At 34.9% G+C, this 22,411-nt stretch overlaps 1 protein-coding gene across 4 annotated transcripts in view; it reads left to right on the top strand.

Annotated features, from left to right (window-relative positions):
• LOC142343220 (uncharacterized) overlaps nucleotides 1-10,066 on the top strand; it is a 61,426-nt gene extending 51,360 nt beyond the window's left edge. For all 4 annotated transcript variants that reach the window (XM_075394980.1, XM_075394981.1, XM_075394983.1 and 1 more), the window contains exon 2: nucleotides 8,716-10,066. In XM_075394980.1, the coding sequence (XP_075251095.1) occupies nucleotides 9,044-9,844 (801 nt within the window). In that variant the 5' untranslated portion in view covers nucleotides 8,716-9,043 and the 3' untranslated portion in view covers nucleotides 9,845-10,066. The remainder of the gene's footprint in view (nucleotides 1-8,715) is intronic.
• The last annotated feature ends 12,345 nt before the right edge of the window (nucleotides 10,067-22,411 follow it).

Raw genomic sequence — 22,411 nt, 5'->3', positions numbered from 1 at the left:
ACTTTATATAAAAAATAAAATTAAAGAACCGAGAACTGTTCCTTGAGGCACTCCGTGATTAATTGTCACCCAGATCGAATATTCAATGCCGTTCTTTACGCATTGTTTTCTGTTAGACAAAATTGATTCTAGCTTTGCAATTGATTCCGTACTAAATCAATATTTTGTAAATTTTTCGAGACAATTTTTGTTGGATATTGGTTTAAAAGCTTTGGTTATATCGAAGAACATTCAAACAACAGTTTCATTTTCTTCTAACAAACTGTTCAATGGTTCTGTCAACGATATAACTGTGTCATTCAAAAACTTTCTTTTCAGTAACCCAAATTGATATTTGTTGATTATTTTATACATTTCAATCACATGTTATAGCATTTGTTGGAGCAAAAGTCTTTCAAAAATTTTTGCAAGAGTCGGTGTAACTGAAATTGGTCTGTAGTTTTCTGACTCCAGTGGATCACCTTTTTTGTAAATTGGAGTTGCATATACTTTTTTAAGTACGTCGGAAAATTGGTTTTTGTTATGCGTTCGTTTATTTCAAATTGTAGATGTGTACCCATAGACATTTTGCTACACTTGAAGGACCACGTCGTAAGTAATTCATGACCGGCTGCTTTTTCGTTGTAATGGATCAATTACAGTAAAAAGTTCTTTTCTCGTTATACGTCTGAAGGAAAACACAGTTTTGTCAAAATCATTGTCCGGTAGCTCAACCTTTTCTGTCTCGCCTTCGTATAAACCTAATTTAGAAAAACAAATTTTAATTGTGTTAGCGATTTTATTTTATCTTTTAAATTATCTTGGTTGAACCGAATTCTAGAAATATCGAAATTTTTACCCTCGAGTTTTATTTTTGTTTTAAAGAATTTCCACTGTTGCTTTGAATCGGGAAGACATTCGATCAATTTTTGTGAATAACTGTTACCCGCTCTTCTAAGTATTCTGTTTTATGGTTTCTTATTTTTTTTATGAGTTATATGTATCAAGGTCTGCTTTTTTCTTCCAAATTATCAAATGCCTGTGCTTTTTGTTAATAAGGTTCAATAATTTTCTGGATAATCATTTCGTTTTTGTTGATTTTGACGATGACTCTCCTATTTTTATAGGAGCGATATTATTCAGAAAATTTTCAGACATATTTGAAAACTATTCAAAAGGTGAGTTTGCATTGTTTTGTTGATACATGGTACTCCAATCCGCTGACGTGATTTTTTTTGTTAATTTTAGCTCGAGTAAATTTTCTATTATCCCTACAGAAAAACTTGTTTCTTGATTGTTTTCATAATCAATATCCGATCACGAAATGAAAACTTGTGTAAAATGATCTCCTCCAAGCAACTGCTCGATATAAGTTGTATCAAAATTAGAGTGTTTTGTGGTTAAACAGTGATCAGTCAGTTTTTCTTGATTTCCATTTGTCCATGTAGGGGTATTTTTTTTACTAACTAAAGCCCATTGTTAGAAGCAAATTCTGTCAATAACTCTCTTTCTCTTTGATTGGAAAAATTTATGTTATAGTCTAGGAAAAGTATTACATTATCTGTTACTGAATATGCGCCTGAATTTTCTGATTTCAACTCGTCTAGAAAAAATTAGCTCAAGTTTTTGTTGGAACGATAAGATACGTTAATTAGAAGTTTTTACTTAAACGGTGCTTGTATTTCAACCCAGAGTGATTCAGAAAAATCAAGGGTACCTTCTGATTATCGTTTATCTATGTTTCAGTAACAATCAAGCATGTTTGTGTGTTCTGCTGCTGCAAAATATCCGAAATTTCTTTGTGTTTGTTAACACTTCTAAAAATTGTATAAACAAAACATGCATACATGTTTGCATTTGACTTATGTTTTTTGTAGTCTTCAAATATTTGTAACTTATGTAAATTAGGTCCTGGGTTAGATTCGAAATCACCGCAAAGTAAAGTTAAGTAGATTATAGTTCGGCATTGATATATTAGTTTTAAAGACCATAATCCAAGACATACATTATCAATCATTGTTTTGTTTTTAAAAATGAAATAAACTAAAGTGCTTCGGTGACATTTTGATTGAAAACTTACACTTTCTATTTTTTGCCAGAAAAAAACAGGCTAAAAACATGATAAATTTGGAATAGGAAAATTTTTTTTTTCAAAGTCATCCAAACGCATTATATCCCATAGGACCATATCTGTTCCAGTTAATGGTGACATTATATATTGGCTGCTTTTTGATTAGCCTCATAGATACTTTGCTGCCAGAAGGTCGATACCCCACACTTCGTAAGTAATTTCTTAATCTAAAAATCATTTTCTGGATTCCATTTTGATTTGGATGAATGCCATCCATTCGAATATGTGCTTTTTCTAAATTATAATCCAGCATCTTTGTGTCAGTTTTTTGAAACTCGCTGCGTAAACCATCTGCTATTTCAGCTACAGCCGGTCAAATTTGGTTATTTCATTATTGTTAGTTTCGCGTCCAAAACCGCCGTTTTTTACCTTGAGTAATTTACAAATCGCTACCTTGTAAGGCTATATTTTTTTAACGCACTTCGATAAAAACGACTTCCTACTCTTTAGCGGCATCTTCTCCTGAATTACCTTGATCAATGGAATTATGCCCAGTTTGAATAATCAGACATTCTGCTTTTGTTAATGGCACATAATTGTCAATGATATTATTGAGGTCTTTTGTTGCCGAATATGGATAAAAAAGAATGAAAGCATCATTACTAATGTCATTTTGGTGAACCAATTTATACGAGCTGTCAGAAATAATTAACTGTTTTGTGAAACGAGGAACAACTTTGGATAAAAGTGACAGTTGACAGTAGATTTCATGACATCTTTTTCCACTGTTTTTTTGCAAATAAATGTGATATTAATTAATCATTCTAACTTCGCAAAAATTGAATCTCAGTTTGAGCTTGATTATAAGGTTCTTTCTGATGTTCCCATTCGGGCCTAAGCCTATCCAATTCATGGTTGTCTTCCTGATTCTTGTTTGCTAAGTTAAGCGACTCCATTCTTTGATTTCTTAGTTGCAGCACCTCGCTTACTAGTTTCTCTTTTGTCCATTTTGACAAACCCAAAAAAGTATGTGTCATCTTGGGTGATTGGTTTAAGTTATTCATGCAAAAACCGGGAAAAAAGACCCGCCATGAAAATGACGCTATATTAAATTAAAAGTTAAATTAGTTTGATCTTACCAGTTTCAAGTCCAGTTATAGAATACCCAATAATTCGATTTGCTTGTGGAAGAAAAAAAACTTGTTTGCTTTATCGAAAAAAAGGTCTTTATGAGATAAAGTTCTCAATGATTGGAAGCAAAAAAATCTATCAGCGTGTTCGTTCATTTAAGTTTGCGCAGCTGACTTTTAAACCTCAAGACGAGAGCACTGACTAGTAACTGAAACGCCTTTACAATTTTTTCGGCAAGGGTGTTTCTGAATGTAAATTAAATTTAAATGATTTCAACGTGGTTAGCCAAAAAGTTTCCTCCTTAAAGATCAGGCAAAACACTCCAAACACAAATCTTGTATCCTTTTTTCCAACAATTTTTAAACAGTGCGGTTAGAAAAGAGGCAATGAGGCGCGTTTAGTTTTTAGCAAGGCTTTAAATTTTCGAACTTAAACTCAATAATTTTTTTCTCTAAAAAATAGAAAAATAATTTTGTTTCTGAAACATCACTGACGCAGAAATTTTGTAACATTTTTAAGGAAAGGTTTAGTTGATTAGTAATGTCAAGCGTAATAAAAAATGAGCGAATTTCAATGTGGATCGCTGATAACGTTGCTAGTTATATGAGTCTCATATTTGCCAATACAGAAAAAATCAAGTACAATACTGTTTCAAGGTTCTAAAAGGAATGTTGGGTTGGAGAAAAAATATCCCTGCAAATGTTTTAAGGATTTTTAGTGCCTAAGTTTTCTGTCTGATGTTGGAAAGATTCACAATGTTTGTTTTTTAAACACAAGGATAGCGATGTAAAGTTGAGATCAATTAAAAATGTTTATTGGAAGAATGACCATAGCTTTGCCAAAAACTTTAAACAATTCTATTTTTTTTTGCTTAAATACTTTGTTTCAACTTAAAAGATCAACTAAAATGATAGAGGGTGTTTTAGCCATTAGAATAAAAAATATCATCCTGGAAATTAGAATTTATTTAACAAGCAGAAAATCAGAAGTTAAACTTTTAAATGGTTCAAAAATAAGGTTTTGCAATCTGAAAGATATTTGAAATCATATGGGCTCACATGAAATTTGTTGGAAATTTAAATTTCTGAAACTGCTAAATCGTCGTCTAATAAGATGGCAAAAAATTAATGAGCTTTAAAATGGCCATTTGTCTAAAGACATTTTGATGTCTTGTGAATGATTTCTGAGTGTATGAAAAATTAAAGATGCGCTCTGCAAAATCATTAGAAAGAGAAATTCATTTTCAACTTCTCGATACTATTTGTAACTTCTTATAATAATACTTCAACACTGTTAAATGAAGAGTTTTTAATGAGATCCAAATCTTTTTTCCAGTGTACAGAGGATTTTTTTTTGGAAAATCAGCTATATGGAGGGGAGTTAAAGGACAATCAAGATCCCTAAAAACTCAAGTATATGACAGCTGTTCATTTTTCTCAGTCGTCGCATATCAATCACTTTTTGAACATTTTTGAGTAATTTTTGTTCAGACCTCTTATAATGTTTTTTCCATTGAGGCTGCATTTATTTCCAGTTCATTTTTGTTCTTATTTTATTACGGAATCCATGTCCGGAATTAGTGTCGGATCAAAATTTGAGCCAAAACGCCAGAAAAATATGTCATGTAGCTTGAGATGACCTGTTTTCTGATCATTTTCATTTTAGCCTGTTTGTTCATCAACAATTTGTTAAAAGTTACCAGCTTCTGAAAAATACTAAGCACAGCCATTCGGATGGGGGTTAGGCATAGCCAACATAAGCTTTGGAGGTTCAAGTGCTCTTGTAACTAAAAATTTGCGAACCTTGACCCCTCAACTGAATTGGGTTAGTCTTCTATGCAATGATAGAAATGAGCGCATTTAAAAGATACACATAAAAACAAAATGGGCAGTTACGCAACCTACCAAAAACCCTTTCTCAGTAGCGGTCATTGGATAATAAAAGGGCTATTATTTAGGTGCCGTCTGTTTTAAGACTCGAAGAGGTGCTATAATGAGCATCGGGTTTAGGAATCAAAAGTTATGGCATCTTCAATCAAAAGCTATATTTTGAATCCAAGTTTTTGTCCCAGCCGGCGTTTTGCTTCCTTTAAAAATCAATTGTTTGCTTAGTTTAAGTAATAATCAAACTTAAGAATTCATCAGACTTTGGATTGAAATTTTTAGATGTTTTTTAATCATTTTTTTTTAAATCTGCAAACATGTAAATTAAACTATCCACTTGGTTAATGTTACATGTTAGAAATTTATTAATCAAACATTATTTTTTTCTAATTTATAACAAACTAAGGTTCGGTTTTCGTAAAATATTTTAATAAAAAATATGTTTAAATCCTGCAACCCTTCTGTTTATTGGAACTCTTTCGTGTCGTTTAAGCATTTCCGCTGTAACTTTTTGTTTAAATTTGGTCTTCGACGTTTCTTTTCTAATTGTAACTGGAAGTGTGTTCCATTTTCGAATAAAGTTACGAACAATTGAACCATTACTCTATTTTGACTTACATTTTTGTTCTAAGAAAAGTTTATGGGTTCGTTTGTTTACAATAATAGGCACGTTTTCTAAAAATCTGAAATGTTTATTAGAGCGATTTCTTGTTTGTTGGAGAATATTGAAAAACCTATTTAAAGACACCCGTGTTATTTGGAGCTCTGCTGGAAGAATTTTAGTCTCCAGAAGTAGATCTCTGGCAGTATCGTATTTGGTTTTCATAAAGCAAACTTTTATTCCCCAGTTTATCTGTTTGTTAATTCTGTCAATAGAGTAAGATGGTAAATTTTGAAAAAAATTGCGCTAAAGTCTAAATGAGACAAAACTAGTGATTTAAAAAGATTTATTCTTGTTTCTTATACTTCAGATATGTTTTAGATATGTTTGCCGTTTTAGATATGTTTTTCTTCAGGATATTGCTTCTGTAGGACGAATAACGGTTGCATTTTGTTTTCCACGGAGAAACATTTGAAGACAAGAACATTTTAGACAAGAAATTTTACTGAAGTAAAATGATTCGATTAGGTAAGACTTTTGCCTCTTTCTTTCGTATTAACAATTTTGGCCTGTTTCTAGTTAAACGTTGCGTTAGATATATATATTATATGAATATGTATATGTAAATTTTTATTTTATATATATATATACTATATATAAAAATATATATAAATATATATATATATATATATATATATATATATATATATATACATATATGCATATATATATATATATATATATATATATATATATATGTAATATATATATATATATATATATATATATATATATATATATATATATATATATATTATATATATATATATATATATATATAATATATATATATTTAGTAAACAATTCTATCTGGCTAAATTAAATTTGGTTATTAAAAAGAGGAGATAGTCAAATGTTTGACAAGCTTGAGTTTAAGTAACAACAAACTTTTTTGTGCTTTTGTGCAATTGTGCTTTTTGTAGCTTAGTGCTCATTCTTTGGCATAGATGGTCTTCCTTATAAAAAAGGTTGCAAATTTTTCCGGAGGAAAATTGTTGGGACCATGGAACTTGTAGAGGTTAATTTGGGAATAATTTCAATAGGTTTGGCTCAATCACGCATCAGGTCGTTCTTATTAGTTTGTTTTTTTTTTTCATGTTAACTATTCATTAATGATAAAGGCATCAAAATTAAGTTCAGTGAAAACTTTTTGTTTGTGCGATTTGTTTTTCAATTTCGATTACCAATCCCGCAAGCTTTTTGGTTTACATAGCACCGGCTCTTCACTCTGGACGTTTGTTTAACGTTTCTCACTGTTTTACATGAAAAATATTCAAATAAATGGTCGGCACATTCTACTAGTATAGTGATTGCAGACATGGTCAAAAGACCAAATTCAATTAGATCATGATTACCTACCTGATAAAACCAGGTCACGAAGTCAAAATCTATTTACTCATCGGGAGTGACCTTTTTAAATTTCTGAGGATGTTTCGGTCGTCGGTTACGACTTTTTGTAAAACATATCGATTATGTGTTTTTCAAAGCGTATGCAGAAAAATGTATTATAAATCCTCCGATTGCTGAACGTTTGATCAAAATCAAAAATTTTAAAAAACTACCAAAATATTTGGCACTTATTAAACTCAATTTTTCCTTTGCTATAGCCAGCCCTTACTTTTCAATTTTGCTATAGCCAGCCCTTTTTTCAATTTTCAATCAGCTTAGATAGCTTTTTGTAAAAATTTAAAGCATTTTATCACACATTTTTTAATAAATGCATTGTATTTTGTATGTTAAGAAAATAATCGTATACGATGCTTGAAAAGTTCAAAATTGTAAAGAATGGCAAAAAATTTAAGCCTCCATTTCAGCTCGACAAATTTAAATATTTAAAAAGTCGCAACAAGGATTGATTCAGTTTTTCAGGGGCTTTTCTCTGGTATCGCTTCTATATCTCACTGCAGATGATATAAATTGGCAAAAATTAACTAAACAAAAAAGCCAGAGTAGTATAAGGTTCCTAACACCCAAATAAACTGGGGAACAAAAACTGGGGAATATGCCGACCATTTATTTGAATATTTCAGAACAGCACATATACTGTTTGTTATTGTTGTGCTGATTTCATTGTCATAGAGCTGAGAAGCTCTGAATCAAAAAAGCAGGTTCAATTTCTACTCTTAAATTGTCCAAATTAGAAGAATGTTTTCACTGAACAACAAAATGCAAATTTTGACTGTTCAAGAAATGTTGTTCCTTAATAGAGGTATTTTTCAGTTGAAAAAGGTTCGTGAAAACATTTACGCGTGCGTCATCTTTTGACAAAAAACGCAATTTGCGTTGCGCTTTGATTTGAAGTGATAGAAATCGTTGGGGAATCAAAATCGTGGGAAGCAGTCGCGACATTTTTCACCTTTGAAAGGCAATTTCCTCAATTATTTTCAATATTCTTCACAAACCTCAAATTTGTGACTAATTGAAAAGTTAAACATCATTTTATATCATTTTTTCCTATTACTTCTGATTAATACCATTTATACTATTCTGATTAGTACCATTTATAATTTTTCTGATTAGCAGTTCAACTTGTTTTCTGTAATGCAATAGAAACATGTTGTTTACTTCGTTTCAGACGTGAAATCTAAGCGGAAATTGAGTACTACACGAAAAAAAAAACAAATATAAAAAAGGCTGTTTTGTCCGCATTCAAAGTGCTTTTTATGTACAAGCAAAAACGAAAATTACGTACCTGACAAAAACAATAAAATAATTACACTAAAATTCCATTTTACAAATAGGTAATTCTTTTCAATTTTGTGCTTTCACATTAGTGTGAATAAATGTGAAATGGTAAAGTGGTATTTATTGGCGTAATGAAATATCTCCAATTTGCAAAGTTTAGATTAAATTTAATAAGATTCCGCGCCGCTATGCTATTGCGTTAATTATTTACAATTCAATTACTTCAAATGGAAACAGCCTTCTAATTAAAAAACAATACCTGTATTATTTGTTTACTTTTAAAGCTATTTTACACTGTGTTTTAGATTTCATCAGAAGCTGAAAAAAACACAAGAATGACAAATAATTGATGCATATAACTCAACCATATTAATTAACGGTGTCACGCAATGCAACTTGTATGAACTTCACGATTCGCTTAAACAGTTTTGCCAATAATTGGATCGATTGCTGTCTGTGGAATATCTCAGTTTTATTCGTCAAAAATTACGAACTTTATTGTACAGACAAATTTTCATAACCGCAAAGTAATTTTTGCTCAATCAAGAACATCCGCGATTTTGATAAAAACGTGTTATAAAAACTTGTTCACGTGATTTCGGAAAAATTATTCACGCGATTTTGAGAGAGAAAATGAACGAAATTTTCCATGAGAGAAATTCGACCAATGGTGAGGCGGCGTCGAAACACCGATCTGTAAGCTCAGATCGTCATCGAATGAGGAATCGGATGTCACAGAGTCAGTCGACTCCAAATTTCCGAAAATTTGATTCGGCACACAAATCCAATCCGACGTTAGTCAAAGGCGACTTTATGCCGAAACAACTTCAAACTTTAGAGTCAAGGTCAAACTTCAGACAACAACGTTCTTCTAAAATGTCTTACTATCCATCAAACAGTAGAATTAGTCCTACATTATACAATGCTGATGAGACAGAATTTAGCCGAATTGGTCAAACAGCCGAAAATGAAAATTTAGACGAAAGTCAAAAAACGCGTGGCATGACATTACAAAACATTCGCGATCTACTGTTAAACAAAACGCGTGAACGATTATTCCAATCAAATAAACCGAATCCTTATTCAAACAGTAGTACTAACTTTTATCAAGATAAATTATCTCGGTATTACCGAAATTCATCTTCGCCAAAACAGCATTCTTCTAACTTATCAGTCTTCAGATCTCACACTGTGACGTCACCGGAAACTCAACGACACAGTCCAAATTTATTTCCAAATAAGGAAAATGACGTGATCGGATCTGTAGAGCGAGACGAGAACGAGCCTTACAATGGGAGTCCTTATCGTCGTCCGGGAGGTTTCGGTTCCATGCCCAAAAGTCGTTCCTTCCACTCAATGAAAACAGCCAAAGCCGACGAGTATTTTTTCACGCTTGCTGCGCAGATGAGCGTTGCTCGCGAAACTGATTTGTAGCCAGTTTGCGCTCTCAACACCTGAAAACAACTTCTAACCGCAGTGTCGAGTAAAGATCGCAAAAATTGCACAGAAAACGCAAACTAAAAAGGAGATAAATTAAAGTTGCACATTTTTCAGTAGAGACTTCAATTGAAGCTTAGTTTTGAATTTATTGCGTTTGTTTTACAAACTATTTTATGTTCAATTTTTTGGAAATTGAATTCAATTCTTGTCACTTTCCGGTTTTCGAGTGCAGAAAAAGACGTTAACAGTTTACGTTAACAGAAAAAGACGATAAAAACCAACCCGTTTCATCTCGTTTGTTATCTGACTATTGGAAACAAACCAAGGTTGTTCCATTACCTGGCCAATGTCCGAAAAAAAATTTCAATAAGTTTTGGCGTTTTTTTTGGAAACGAGTGACAGAACTTTGCAACCAAGTTTCATTATGCGGAACCATTTTCCGCGTTGTTAATTAGTTACCCAAAACATGAAATTAAGGTACTTATATAGTGGAAATGGCATCCATTTTGTAAATAATATTCAGGGAAAAAAGTAGCCCATTCACGATTTTAAGCATGTAACTAGCCTTAAACTTTATGGCCCAAATATTATTAATGATTACCCAATTCTAAGACTTAACTGCTCTTGTGAACAGTGATATTGGTAATTGCACAACTGCTAAGTGTCTTCTCGGCACAAAATTAGGTCGGAGAGGGATATTTCTTTCATTTCCATTTCGGTCTAATTAACACTATATTCGGCACAAAGCAATAACCGTTTAAAACGAGTTACAAGAAACTGGAAACAGTCGAAAGTAACTTTCTATGAATGCATTTTTTGATGAAATGTCAGAGCCCTAAAGCTCGATTAACTATTGTTTTAATTTCTTAAAACTGATTCGGCATTAGTGATACCCTTTGGAAAAGCAATGCATATATATGAAACCAAGAAGCGTTATTCATTGATATCTATCAACAATTGATCGCCAGTTCATTTAAGTGAGCGCATTTTGATCGAATGAGGCTGAAAATTGCACGTGCGTTGAAATTAAGTCGCCGAGTTGTTGAGAGCTAAGTTCGAAATTGAATTCGTTTAAAATTGGGAACAACCTTATTAAAGTAAATTACCTCAAGAGTTCAAGACCAAGCTTCAAAACCCGGTGAGATTGTTCTTAATCACCCCCCCCCCCCTCCAATGTCGTACCGCCGGTAGCCTTTTACAAAAAGAGCAGTCGAGTACTGCAACAGAAATAGACTCCCAACGAGGACTCCCAACGAGGAGGACACTTCAGAGAAAATTTTTGTCCTAAAAATTTTTGTCCTAAAAGTTCCCAGGGAAGTCATCATTAAAAATGTGGTCGACAACAACACAATCAAAAGTCTAGCTATCGAAAAAAAAGAACCTTCGATTCGGGAAAGCATTTCGTTTTTTTTTACGATTTGCAATCCCCCGTATGATATAAATACAGTTTCGAATATGGGAAAAATGAATTACAATCTAAGAAAAACTGTTATGAACGATAGTGTTCGTCTGCCAATCCAGTCTCAAGATAATGCTAGCTCACGAGACATCATTGATGACTCTGACCCCATCAGTGATGCAAATACTGGTTTGACGCAAAACTTTCAAGACCTGAGTGTAAAAGAGCAATTCCACACAACACCAGGAATCATACTTTTCATCCCCGACACTGTCAATAAACTCTATAAGGTGCAAGTGTTAGAAAACTCGGGGCATGAAACCAAAATTAGATATAGTGGTTGGGGCTCAGAGCACGACTCGTGGTTTAATGCGAAATCAATTTGGGCCTATTCGAAGCACAAACATAACTTGAAGAACCGCAAAAAAATAACAAAAGAAATTTCAGATAAAATTGACCTACTCCTTGCGTCGTGTGAGCAAAACCAGCTTGATGATAATTTCTTTGAGAACGTTGAACAAGCAATACTGAACGAGAACAAAAAACTGCCCTGTTTACAGACAATAGTTAGTTCACATAATCCAAAATGTCGTTTCGTTCCGGTCAAGTTTAGAACTAAGTGGTCACAACTGCTGACCAGCATCCTGGATGATTGTGCCACAACACCAGATGTAGAACTAAATTGGCAGAAATTGTTTTTTGTTTCGATGTGCATCTTGCGTGCGAGCAACCGAGGAGGTAAAAAGCACAAACGAAATCAGGATCAGCGGCTCTCCGATCGCATCGATCGATGGAATGCGGGTGAATATACAAACCTTTGGACAGAAGCCTTGGCAATGAAACAAGCGAAGAAAAAATCCACAAACGGAATAGAAGAATTAGCCAGCAGAGCTAAAAGTCTATGTTTGCAAGGTCAATTTGGTCGCGCCGCAAAAATCCTGTCATCTGAGGGACTTGCGCCTAATAGCAGAGCTACTCTGAAAGCACTAGAAGAGCTACATCCCAAAGAGGCGCCTCCAACTTTGCTCCAACCAGACAATGTTGCTTCAAGTGCGTATCAATTTAGCGATAACATAGTTTTTGAACAATTGAAAACTTTCACTAAGTACACTGCAGCTGGTCCTTCCAAGATGTATCCAGAGCATCTATTGCACGCAGTAGAGTGTACTGCTACCGACCACTCTGAATCCGCCCTTAAAGCAATAACAAGGTTTGTAAATACAGGAAGTAGGGATAAATTCCCCTCATTTGTTTCAAAAGCCCTCTGCAGCGCATCGCTTACCGCTCTATCCAAAAAGAAAGGAGGAGTACGCCCAATAGCTGTCAGTGAAATCCTGAGGCGCCTTATTGCTAAATGTTTAGTGAAAGAAGCAAAATCAGAAGCAATTGAGTTGTTCGATTCCATTCAACTAGGGGTTGGAGTCAGCGGAGGTGCGGAAGCAATTATCCACTCTGCGAAAATCACCTACGAAAAGATCCTCAACGCTGACTCTAATGAAGGAGTGCTTCAGATTGATTTCCGAAATGCCTTCAATTCGGTTAAGCGTTCACACTTACTACCAGCAGCATGCGATTTCATACCAGGTATTGCAGCCTTCACGTATTTTTGCAACTCTCAGCATGTGCCACTACTGTATGATAACACCAGTCTTCAAAGTGAATCGGGTGTTCAACAAGGAGATCCCCTGGGTCCCCTTCTCTTTTCGCTGACGTTATGGCCTGTTAAAGAAAAAATAAGAGACGTGGTTCCAAATCTTACCCAGCACACTTGGTATTTGGACGATGGTTTCGTTGCTGGTTCAGAAGATCAAATCCGAACTACGCTCGATATATTAGCCAATGAAGGTCCAAAAAGGGTCTGTATTTGAGGAAAGACAAGTGCAAACTCTGGTCAATCATAGATCTACCCTCAGTTGATCGAGAAGTCACAAGAAATATGGGCAATGGTTTTGAAGTACTGGGTGCCGCAGTCGGATCACCAGAATTTGTTTCTTCTTGCCTGCAGAAACGTGTTCAGAAGGTTGTGTCGCTCTTGGAAAATTTGAGTTATCTGGATGATCCCCAATGTGCTCTCGGCATACTTCGTTATTGCCTAGGGACACCAAAGTTAGTCTGCTCTCTACGCACTAACACGCCGACAAGACATCTGATCGATCTTTTAAAAGTCTTCGATTCCAGCCAACAGGATGCGTTAGATCAAATAATAGGTACTGTCACCTGTGACAATCTGTGGATGCAGTCAACCTTGCCAATAAACATTTCTGGCCTCGGAGTGCGACAATCGCAAGAGCAATACAGAGCCGCATATGTGGGCTCAGTGTTAGCATCTGATGACTTGGTTCAGAAAATTACAAATCAGCGCGCGTCAGAAAGTAGAGTTTTTAAGGAACTCTATGCAAGCCTTGAACCTTTCAACTTGAATTCCTACACACAGAAGATAATTCAAGAAACTGTAGATAAGGAAAAGTTTTCTGAGCTGCTAAGAAATCAGTCGTCAAACAGAGAGAAAGCAAGACTGCAATCACTCTGTTTGCCTCATTCCGGCGCATGGCTTGCGGCACCTCCAGTTCCTGCCTTAGGTCTCCATCTGAGTCCCAGTGAATTTCAAATTAGTGTCAAATACAGACTAGGTATTGCAGTTTATGAAGATGAAAGAAAATGCCCTTACTGCAGGTCTGGGACCCTTGACATTTTTGGTGACCACGCCGTCATCTGTCCCGGAAGAGGGGATGCAATTTCTGGGCATGACAGGATTCGTGACCGTTTGGCATCAGCTTGCTCAGCAGCTAACTTGTCCCCATTCATCGAAAAACGGAACCTTATTGCAGGAAACGGTTCTCGCCCTGGCGACATATTTCTGCCTTCATGCAAATCAGGTCGTTCAGCTGCTCTAGACGTCACCGTAACTTCTCCACTGCAACCAAACATTATAAATCATGCGGCAGAGAAGTCTGGTTACGCGATTGAAGCAGCCGAAGAGCAACAGTATGCACAACACGAAAAATTGCTCTGAGCAAGGAGTTTTGTTTGTTCCTCTCGCTGTTGAGTCATTGGGTGGCCTGTCAGTTACTCTCAAGAAAGCGTTAAAGCGCATAGCTCTGTTAGCCGACAGCAGGAATTATCAGTCGCAGGGATATGCTATCGCTTTTGATAGATTGGCTCAGTCCGTTTCCGTTGTGATTGTAAGAGGATCGGCTACAATGTTGCTTGCACGAGTCCCGTAACCCCAGCTTTCGCAATATTTTTGGACAAATTCTTTTGTGGGCAAACATTGTGATCTCCAAGAAGAGTGGAGTCCTTTGAGAAGTGTCGCCCAATGAGAGGGGACCTGCGTTTTTGTAAATATTGTCTCACCCAATGAGCGAGGAGAACATAAATAATTTTCAAGAGTTCAATGAAGACTGAAACGAGAAGAATTTTGAAACTTAAGGAGAACAGGACTGATGTTATAAAGAGCGATTGAGAAGAGTGAAGAATTCTTCAACCAAAAACACACTTATTTGAACCTTTAATGAGCAAAAACTTTTGATTCCGAATCAAAGTTTGATAACAAAAATTTGTATTAATTCACGATTGAAATTTTTTTTTTTAAAAAAAAAAACGAGAATCATGCCAATTTGGAACCTAGGAAACTTAGGAACCCTAGCAGTTTACTGGCTGTAACTTTTTGTAGGTGGTTGGTTAGCATTCGGAAAATGCGCAACGGTTGCCAATTTGCCCCCAGTTGCCTGAATTTAAGCTTTACTTTTTTCGCAAATAATATTTACATTGGGACAAAAATTATGAACAGAGTTCAGAGGGAAGTGAAAATTAGGCAAGCGTTCACAACATTTTAAAGGAGTAATTATTAGCTAACTTCAATAAGCTTTCCAAGTAAAATATTTCGGGCTCAAAAGGCTTTCTAATGATAAAACTGACAAATGTCTACGAAAAATGTTTGATCGACCAAGATTGACTGAGCAGGAAAAACCAGTTGCGCATAGTTACCACACTGCAGGTTGGGAGAAAACTGCAGCAATTTATTCCAACTTAGTTTACTGAACTGATTTTCTATATTGTTATTGTAATCAAATTCACGATCAAACATGGTCATGAATAACATAAGAAAGAGTTGAATTAGAAAGCTGAAAGATACATTGACCTAGCCACTAAGAAAATAAACAACTTTTTTTAAGACGTAAAAGAACAATAACCGTTTTCAAGGTTGTAAAATTATCTTCAAGTCAAGTGCAATAAATATCAACAGCTACTAAATGACATCAGAAAAATATAGGACATTTATATATTTTAAAAAAAGTTTGTGAGGGTCACTGAAAACAAAACGATAAAAAAATATGTTGCAAAAATATTGAGAAAGAAATAATACAAAAAATGTTTACTCAAAAATTAGTGTTAGCTTGCTCAACACCAGCTTTTTCAACCCAAAAGCCGAATGAATTGACGCGACTGCAACACAGCGAACGAAACACTGAAGTTCCAAGTTCATCCAAATATAGGTGAGCTGTATGCATTACTCAATGGACTAGGCTTTATTTAACCAAAAGCTTAAGTAATTTCTTTTGCAAGGATAAAAAAGACGAAAATCAGAAACGAAAATGACATACAAATTGTAGCTAATCCAGGTGTTTTGGTGTTGAAAATTTTGGTGTTGCTGGCTGTCTGAAATAATAGAAATGAGAGAACGCGGTTGCAAACGGAAATTATGAGGACAAACAGTACAAAGTTAATTTAAAGAAAAAAACGTTAAGTTCAGTACTTTAAAAAATTGATACTTTTCTCTTGGAACAAAAAAACGCTCGGGGTTGATTCCCCAAAAACAACAATTTTTTGCTCATATTTGGTCAAAATTGCAAATTGTAAAATCTCTTTAATGGCAAAATATACTATTTCCTATCTCAATAACGCAATCAGGCAAATTTGAAAAAGCTTATAATTTACTTGAAGTTATGGTGTCAGAATACGCATTGGCAATGGATTTCTCTCAAAACTTTATATATAAAAATAAACTCCAATTGTTCCAAAACCTATTTTAACTTCGACAAAATTTTGATTATTTCAGCGTTTGAAGGAGCTGTTTGAAACCCCAGTTTTTTTAATTAGCCACATCTGATAAAATTGCAATTAAGTAGTTCTCAAGTATTATTCGTGAGAACGCCAAAATAATGTATTTATTCAAATAAAAATTCTTGCATGATTCAGTTCGAGAGCTCAGAATGTTCACATGAGTCTATCATATGGCTGCATTGGAAAACAATTGCAGCATTGTTTTTCTTTTTACTTGAAAATTTGTCTAGGTAAGTGGTAGAAATTGTCAGCAATTATTTGTCGAAGAAATACACGTAGAGGAAATCAAATAATTGAATGCTCATTACGTGACCAATGTCCAAAACATTGGATATATATAATAGATTTTGTCGCGCTTTTTCGCCCGCCAAATTTTAAGACTAAACTTGCAAGCGTGTCGAGAAACATATCACACTAGGCTAATTTAACTCGAATTTGCAAAACATTATACCTTTCTCAAGGATGTACATCTAATTACCGAAACGAAAAACGCCTAATTGTTGATTGATTTCTGAGATTGCCTCTCGCTTTCATTCGTAGATCAAGAAAACGATTAGTGGTTTTGAAATTACCCATAGCACTGTTCACGAGAACAATTAATTCTATATATGATCTCAAGCAATTACTAATAAAAATCGGGCATTAAAGTTTTAGGCTGATTACATTCGCAAAAATGTTTTGTTTCCACAAAACGTAATATGTATTGAAATTTAATTTTCCGGACATTGGCCACGTAATGCTAACATCCAACCTTACTCTCGCTTTTCACAGCCGTTGCTTAAACTCGGCATCCCATTAAAACGCCCCACTCATGTTGTTGTTGTTTTGGTCATTTGATTGTTTTGGTTACGTTTGACAGAAAGTCCAATTGGTCGAAAAATTAAGAGGATCCAAAATATTAAAACAAATTTTAACAGCAGCCTATTGTGTTGTCAAACAGACATTCTGATGTTTGAAACTAGAACGAGTGCCCGGGAAGAAACTTTACTTAAGCAATTTTGAAGGGAATCCAGAAATGCATTGACCACACAAAAAATACAACTGGCAGAGTGCCAAATAATAGATTATTGACGCAACATTTTTGATTCTTTTGTCTCAACAGGTCGCAGGAAATTGTCAACTTTGTTGAAAAAAGTTTACTAGGGAAAAGATATTGCTACCCTCTCACATGCAGATATTTTTTGCGTTGATGCAGCGTGTTTTCAAAACCAAAATTATATATGAGAATTTCCTCGATAATCATTGCAAGTTAAAGATTGCAGTGTTTAAAATGCCAAAACAAATACTTGTTTTCCAACATCTGTGCTTCTGTGACCAGTTAAGTTACAATTTTATGCGGTTTTTTCAGTAAAAGGGCGTGACGTCTCCTTGCTGATCTAACGTCCACTTCTGTTTTACCAACTCCCTCTATGGAGAGAAGTTTGAACAGCCACTGAGTATTTGACATTCCAAGTAGCCTAACTTGAGACTTACTGTATCTACCGCATACATACTCTCGCTATTTACAAGAATGTTAGTATCAGCTAATTTTAACTTTTGAACTTCATGATGCGTATCCATTACTGCGTTTACTTGATGTTGGAACCAAGTTGATTCAAACAAACCAGTTTTTGTTACTGTTTAGCTGGCTTAAAACAATTCTTATGCTGTCGAATATTGTTTTAGAAACTGAAAACATTGCTACCCTCTCACCTGCGGATATCTTTTGCGTTGATGCTGCGTGTTTTCAAAACCAAAATTATCTATGAGAATTTCCTCGATAATCATTGTAAGTTGAAGATTGCAGTGTTCAAATGATTTGTGCATCTGGGACTAGATGCGTAATAGAAAGTTACAATTTTATGCGTTTTTTTTTCAGTAAAAGGGCGTGACGTCTCCTTGCTGATCTAACGGCCACTTCTGTTTTGCTAACTTTCTCTATGGAGAGAAGTTTTAACAGCCACTGAGTATTTGACATTCCAAGTAGCCTAACTTGAGACTTACTTTCTCTACCGCTTACATGCTCTCGGTATTTAAAAAAAAGGTTAGTGTGGAACTCTGTACAATAAAGGTCAGTTAGGCGAATATCAAAAATCAGATTTTAACAAAATTGTTTATATTAAAAAATTTACATTTTAACCAGCAAAATTGACCTGACAATTATACCCGTCCTTTGACCTAATTATTATTATTATTATAACTATCATTATTACCCAGAGCACAAATCCCTCAATTGATTTAGACATAGATAACTGTTCCGTTAGAACCTTAGTCATCAAAACTGCAACAGTAGCATGATCAAATTAGGCATCGTAGGTTTTCCATTGAATGCTTTACATCCTGATCTAAATTGAGACCAACAAACTGGCAACTATCTGCAGATTTTAAAGGCTTTCAAATGTGTGATCCAACCCGGGGCTAATTAATTTATCGGTCTGATGAGATAAGCCATCGCCAGTATCAATCTATTTACCTTTCAAGCAGTAAACACGTCTCTGCCGCTAGTCTGCGGTGCCAATTAGCTCGAGTATCGTGGTGTTGGCAGGCTATCAGGGTGGAAGGAATGCTGGGTAATTTTGATCACAACCTTTAGCCCTTAGGTGCAGCTCTGATTAAAAGAAGGGCGAATGCCGGTCAATTTGGAGGCCCAAGGGATGCTGCAAAGGGGGCGTAGCTAAAGTATCTGATGTTAGTTGAGTAGCTGGGTATCTCAACGTAGAAAAGCCCATGAATTTTTCATGCCAGAACAATTTGCACCTTCCTAGTTAGCAAATTTCATGAATGGATAACATTTTAATGATCACGAAGATAGACATAACCCTCTAACGTCGTGCCAAGTGCTCTCAAACGACTGGTGCACTGGGTTACGAATGGAACGATGTGCGGAGGTGTGGGTAATTGAGGGCGGGGGAGGGCAAGAGGTTGAAGCGGGAGGAGGGGGAGGGTCAAAAATCGCCGCCCATCACACAATGAATTTTCGTCTCCCAAAGAGTTTCGGCGAATCACATAGTTTGAGTCTAGTAAGCCAAAAGACTATTAATGCCAATGTCTACAACCAATCTCTTCTAGTATGGAAGTCAATGTCTGTGTACAAAGCTCAGTTAGGCGAATATCAAAAATCGGTTTTTAACAAGATTTTTGACATTTAAAATTTCCAATTTAACCAGCAATATTGACTTGATATTTATTTGTCCTTTTTTCTGTAACTTTCATGAAACAAACTTTCAATAGCTTCTGCAATTCTAAGATCTCTTCATTACGATTTAATTAGGCTGTGCAAGAGTTTTATGGCCCCCTTAGATTAGAAACACATGAAAAAGAATCTCTTCTGTGTAGTCAAAATCAATCAATTCATTAACCCATTAAAACATTTTTGGCCTATATAAGATAAAACAGAAGTGACAAAAATTTTCAAAAAAAACTGGAATTAGCATAAACAGATTTTGCATAGCATAACAGCCATATAAACTCTGATCAGCCTTTAAAATGACCAAATTATTTTCAAAATGAAAATGGACAAAAACAAGAGAGATTTCTGCATTCAGGGCTCAAAAACAGCGAAAACTGACCTTTTCACAATTAATTCAGGACTTACAGCAGTTTCAGCACACTAAGCACCTAAGAAGATACCAAAGCCAGCCGATTTCCTCTATTGCAAACTAATGCCGGCCGAGCTTTACCGGTTTATCTAGTTTCAAAAGCTCAATGGAAAAAGGAGTGAATCCGTTTTAAAAAAGACAGAGCACCAATAAACTCCAAATTATTTGGACTGTAAAAAAGAGCGCCTAAAAATAGTCGTTGAGAGGGTGACAGCTGCTTTTACAGTCAGATGAAAAATAAGCGAAAAAATTTGCATTAAAGATCACAGGACTATTAAAATTGCTACAAACTTTGAGAGCAATTAAACATTTGGTTGGATTCAGAATACATTGGTAACATCTAAACAAAATTCAACTTCGAAAACCCCCACTCTAGGTTTAATTGCCTAATGCGAGTAATATCAACGTAAAAGTTGGTTTTTAAGATTAGCTGAAATAAGCAATTGCTTTTTAACCTATTTGGATTAAATCAAGATAGAAAAATGAAATCGACGTTCGTTGTCACACAGTGATCTAAACAGCGAGCACTTTCAGTAGAATTCAGTAGTTAAAATTACTTCCACTGCCATTTGCTATAGAAAAAATTTCATGACACTGCGTAATAACATTGAGTAAAATTTAGAAAAAGTGCGATCTAACAAACCAACCTGAGAATACTAACAAAACAATTCTACAGTTGGTCTCCAGCTGTAGGAACTAATCGCTATGGCTCTCAGTTGCTTCCTAAAGCAAACAATTTGCAGAGATGATTCAGTTGTTAACACTGAAATATAAATGATCACTGCAAAAAAAACTTCCAGAAAACTAATTAAAGGTCAGAAGTTGAAGTAAATATTATCAACTGCTGGAGAGATGAGATGTCAAAAGCATCGCAAAATATTTTGTGTCAACAGCATCATAGAAACTGCTTTCATTCAATAGCAAGCCCGCGTAGTACTTTTTAGTAAAAACAAAAGGAGCGAAAATCCTGATTGATTTCGAAACCATTTGGAAATTTCACAACCTCAAGATTAGATTTTCAACTGCGCTGAATTAGGTTCGTTGAATCTTTGGGCTGATACGTCGTTTCAAACCGTATAAGAATAATTTTGGTTAAAACAGTTGGTACAAACTTCCTAATGGCCTTTTGGAAACAGCATCAGGATTCGCTGCATAATAATGTTGTTTACTTCAAAATTATAACTTGGTCCGTGATGATACCACCTAAGCACAAGCAGAGCTGCAAAATGAGTGTGTAAAATAGCAGAAAAAAAGTTATAGGTTGAAAATGGCATTTGTAGAATGTTTTAATGTTGAGCAACAAATCTTAAATTTGTAGAATTTGCATTTGTAGAATGTTTACACTTGTAGAATGTTTTAATGTTGAGCAAATTTTTGCAAACCACTTTCAACCAACAACCATGAAATTATTTTTTAAAGCCCCCATTTTTGAAGTTTCCTTGTAAAGGCTTAATTTCAAAAGCGGAACCAAAAAACTGCACCGGAATTTGAAAAAGAATTTTACAAGAAAGTGGGACCGGTATCATTTTTGTTCACATTTATTGTTATCATATAAAGGATCAGCCAAGTCTGACCTTGATCATCAAAGCTGTACTATAATCGAGTTTTAGCATAAATTAGCAACGTCGGTACAAACCTGGAAGCCGCAGAGTCCAGATCTGAATCTACTGTTTCAAGATACAAGTTTTTAGTTTTCGAAAATGATGCAGCTCGGCGACATAATCAACGTGAAAAATTTGACAGAAATTGATCCACTTTTCATTTAAGGATATCAGTAACCTTTTAAACTATTGCTTTTATAGATTCCAGACCACTGCAAATCAAAAATACGATTTCCCCTATCCCCTATATTGGTGTTCAATTTTGATTAGTGTTGTTGCTAGCATATCGCTTTGAAGGTTTTGAAGTAAAACTATTTTACCACGAAAATATATTTTTCGAAAAGAAGTATGTCTATTTCACAACTGAAAGTCAGCCTCGAAACTTTCCAGTTTTTCAAGTCTTTTTCTCTTCTTTTTTGGACTTTTTACTGTCGACTCTTTACTCTCTATTGACGACGGTTCTTTAGTTAACAGTGGCGTTTTAGGGTCTCCTTCTCTTTTGATGTTTTTCTTTTTCTTCTTATGAGATTTAGTGTCTATATCAGTACCAGCAATTGCGCTGGTTAAACTATCTCCCTTTTCATTATCATCATTTCTGCTTGGTAAAGAAGTTAACGCCGATGACTCACAATCTGCTTCGTTAGCTTTTTTCTTCTCGGGAGTAACCCAATTCTTCTCTCCTTTGGTACGACGTTCAACTTCACCTGTATGTGACTCTCCAATGCTAAGTTGTACCTGATTACTGTTAGAAACCTTCCGTTTCTTTTTCTTCTTTTTAGGCGAACTAATCTTCTCAATTTCATTGACGTTTAAAACCTGATTACTAACATCTTGATTTTCTTTCGTTAATTGATTACTGACAGAATCATTTTGCTGCAACTTTGAGTCGCGGCTGTCATTAGACGAGGAAACCTTTCTA

The sequence above is a fragment of the Convolutriloba macropyga genome, chromosome 7, assembly GCF_964194025.1.
Source record: "Convolutriloba macropyga chromosome 7, txConMacr16.3, whole genome shotgun sequence".
NCBI classification, from domain to species: domain Eukaryota; kingdom Metazoa; phylum Xenacoelomorpha; order Acoela; family Convolutidae; genus Convolutriloba; species Convolutriloba macropyga.
The sequence above is the reverse complement of the archived record's forward strand: the minus strand, read 5'-3'. Positions and strand labels throughout refer to the sequence as shown.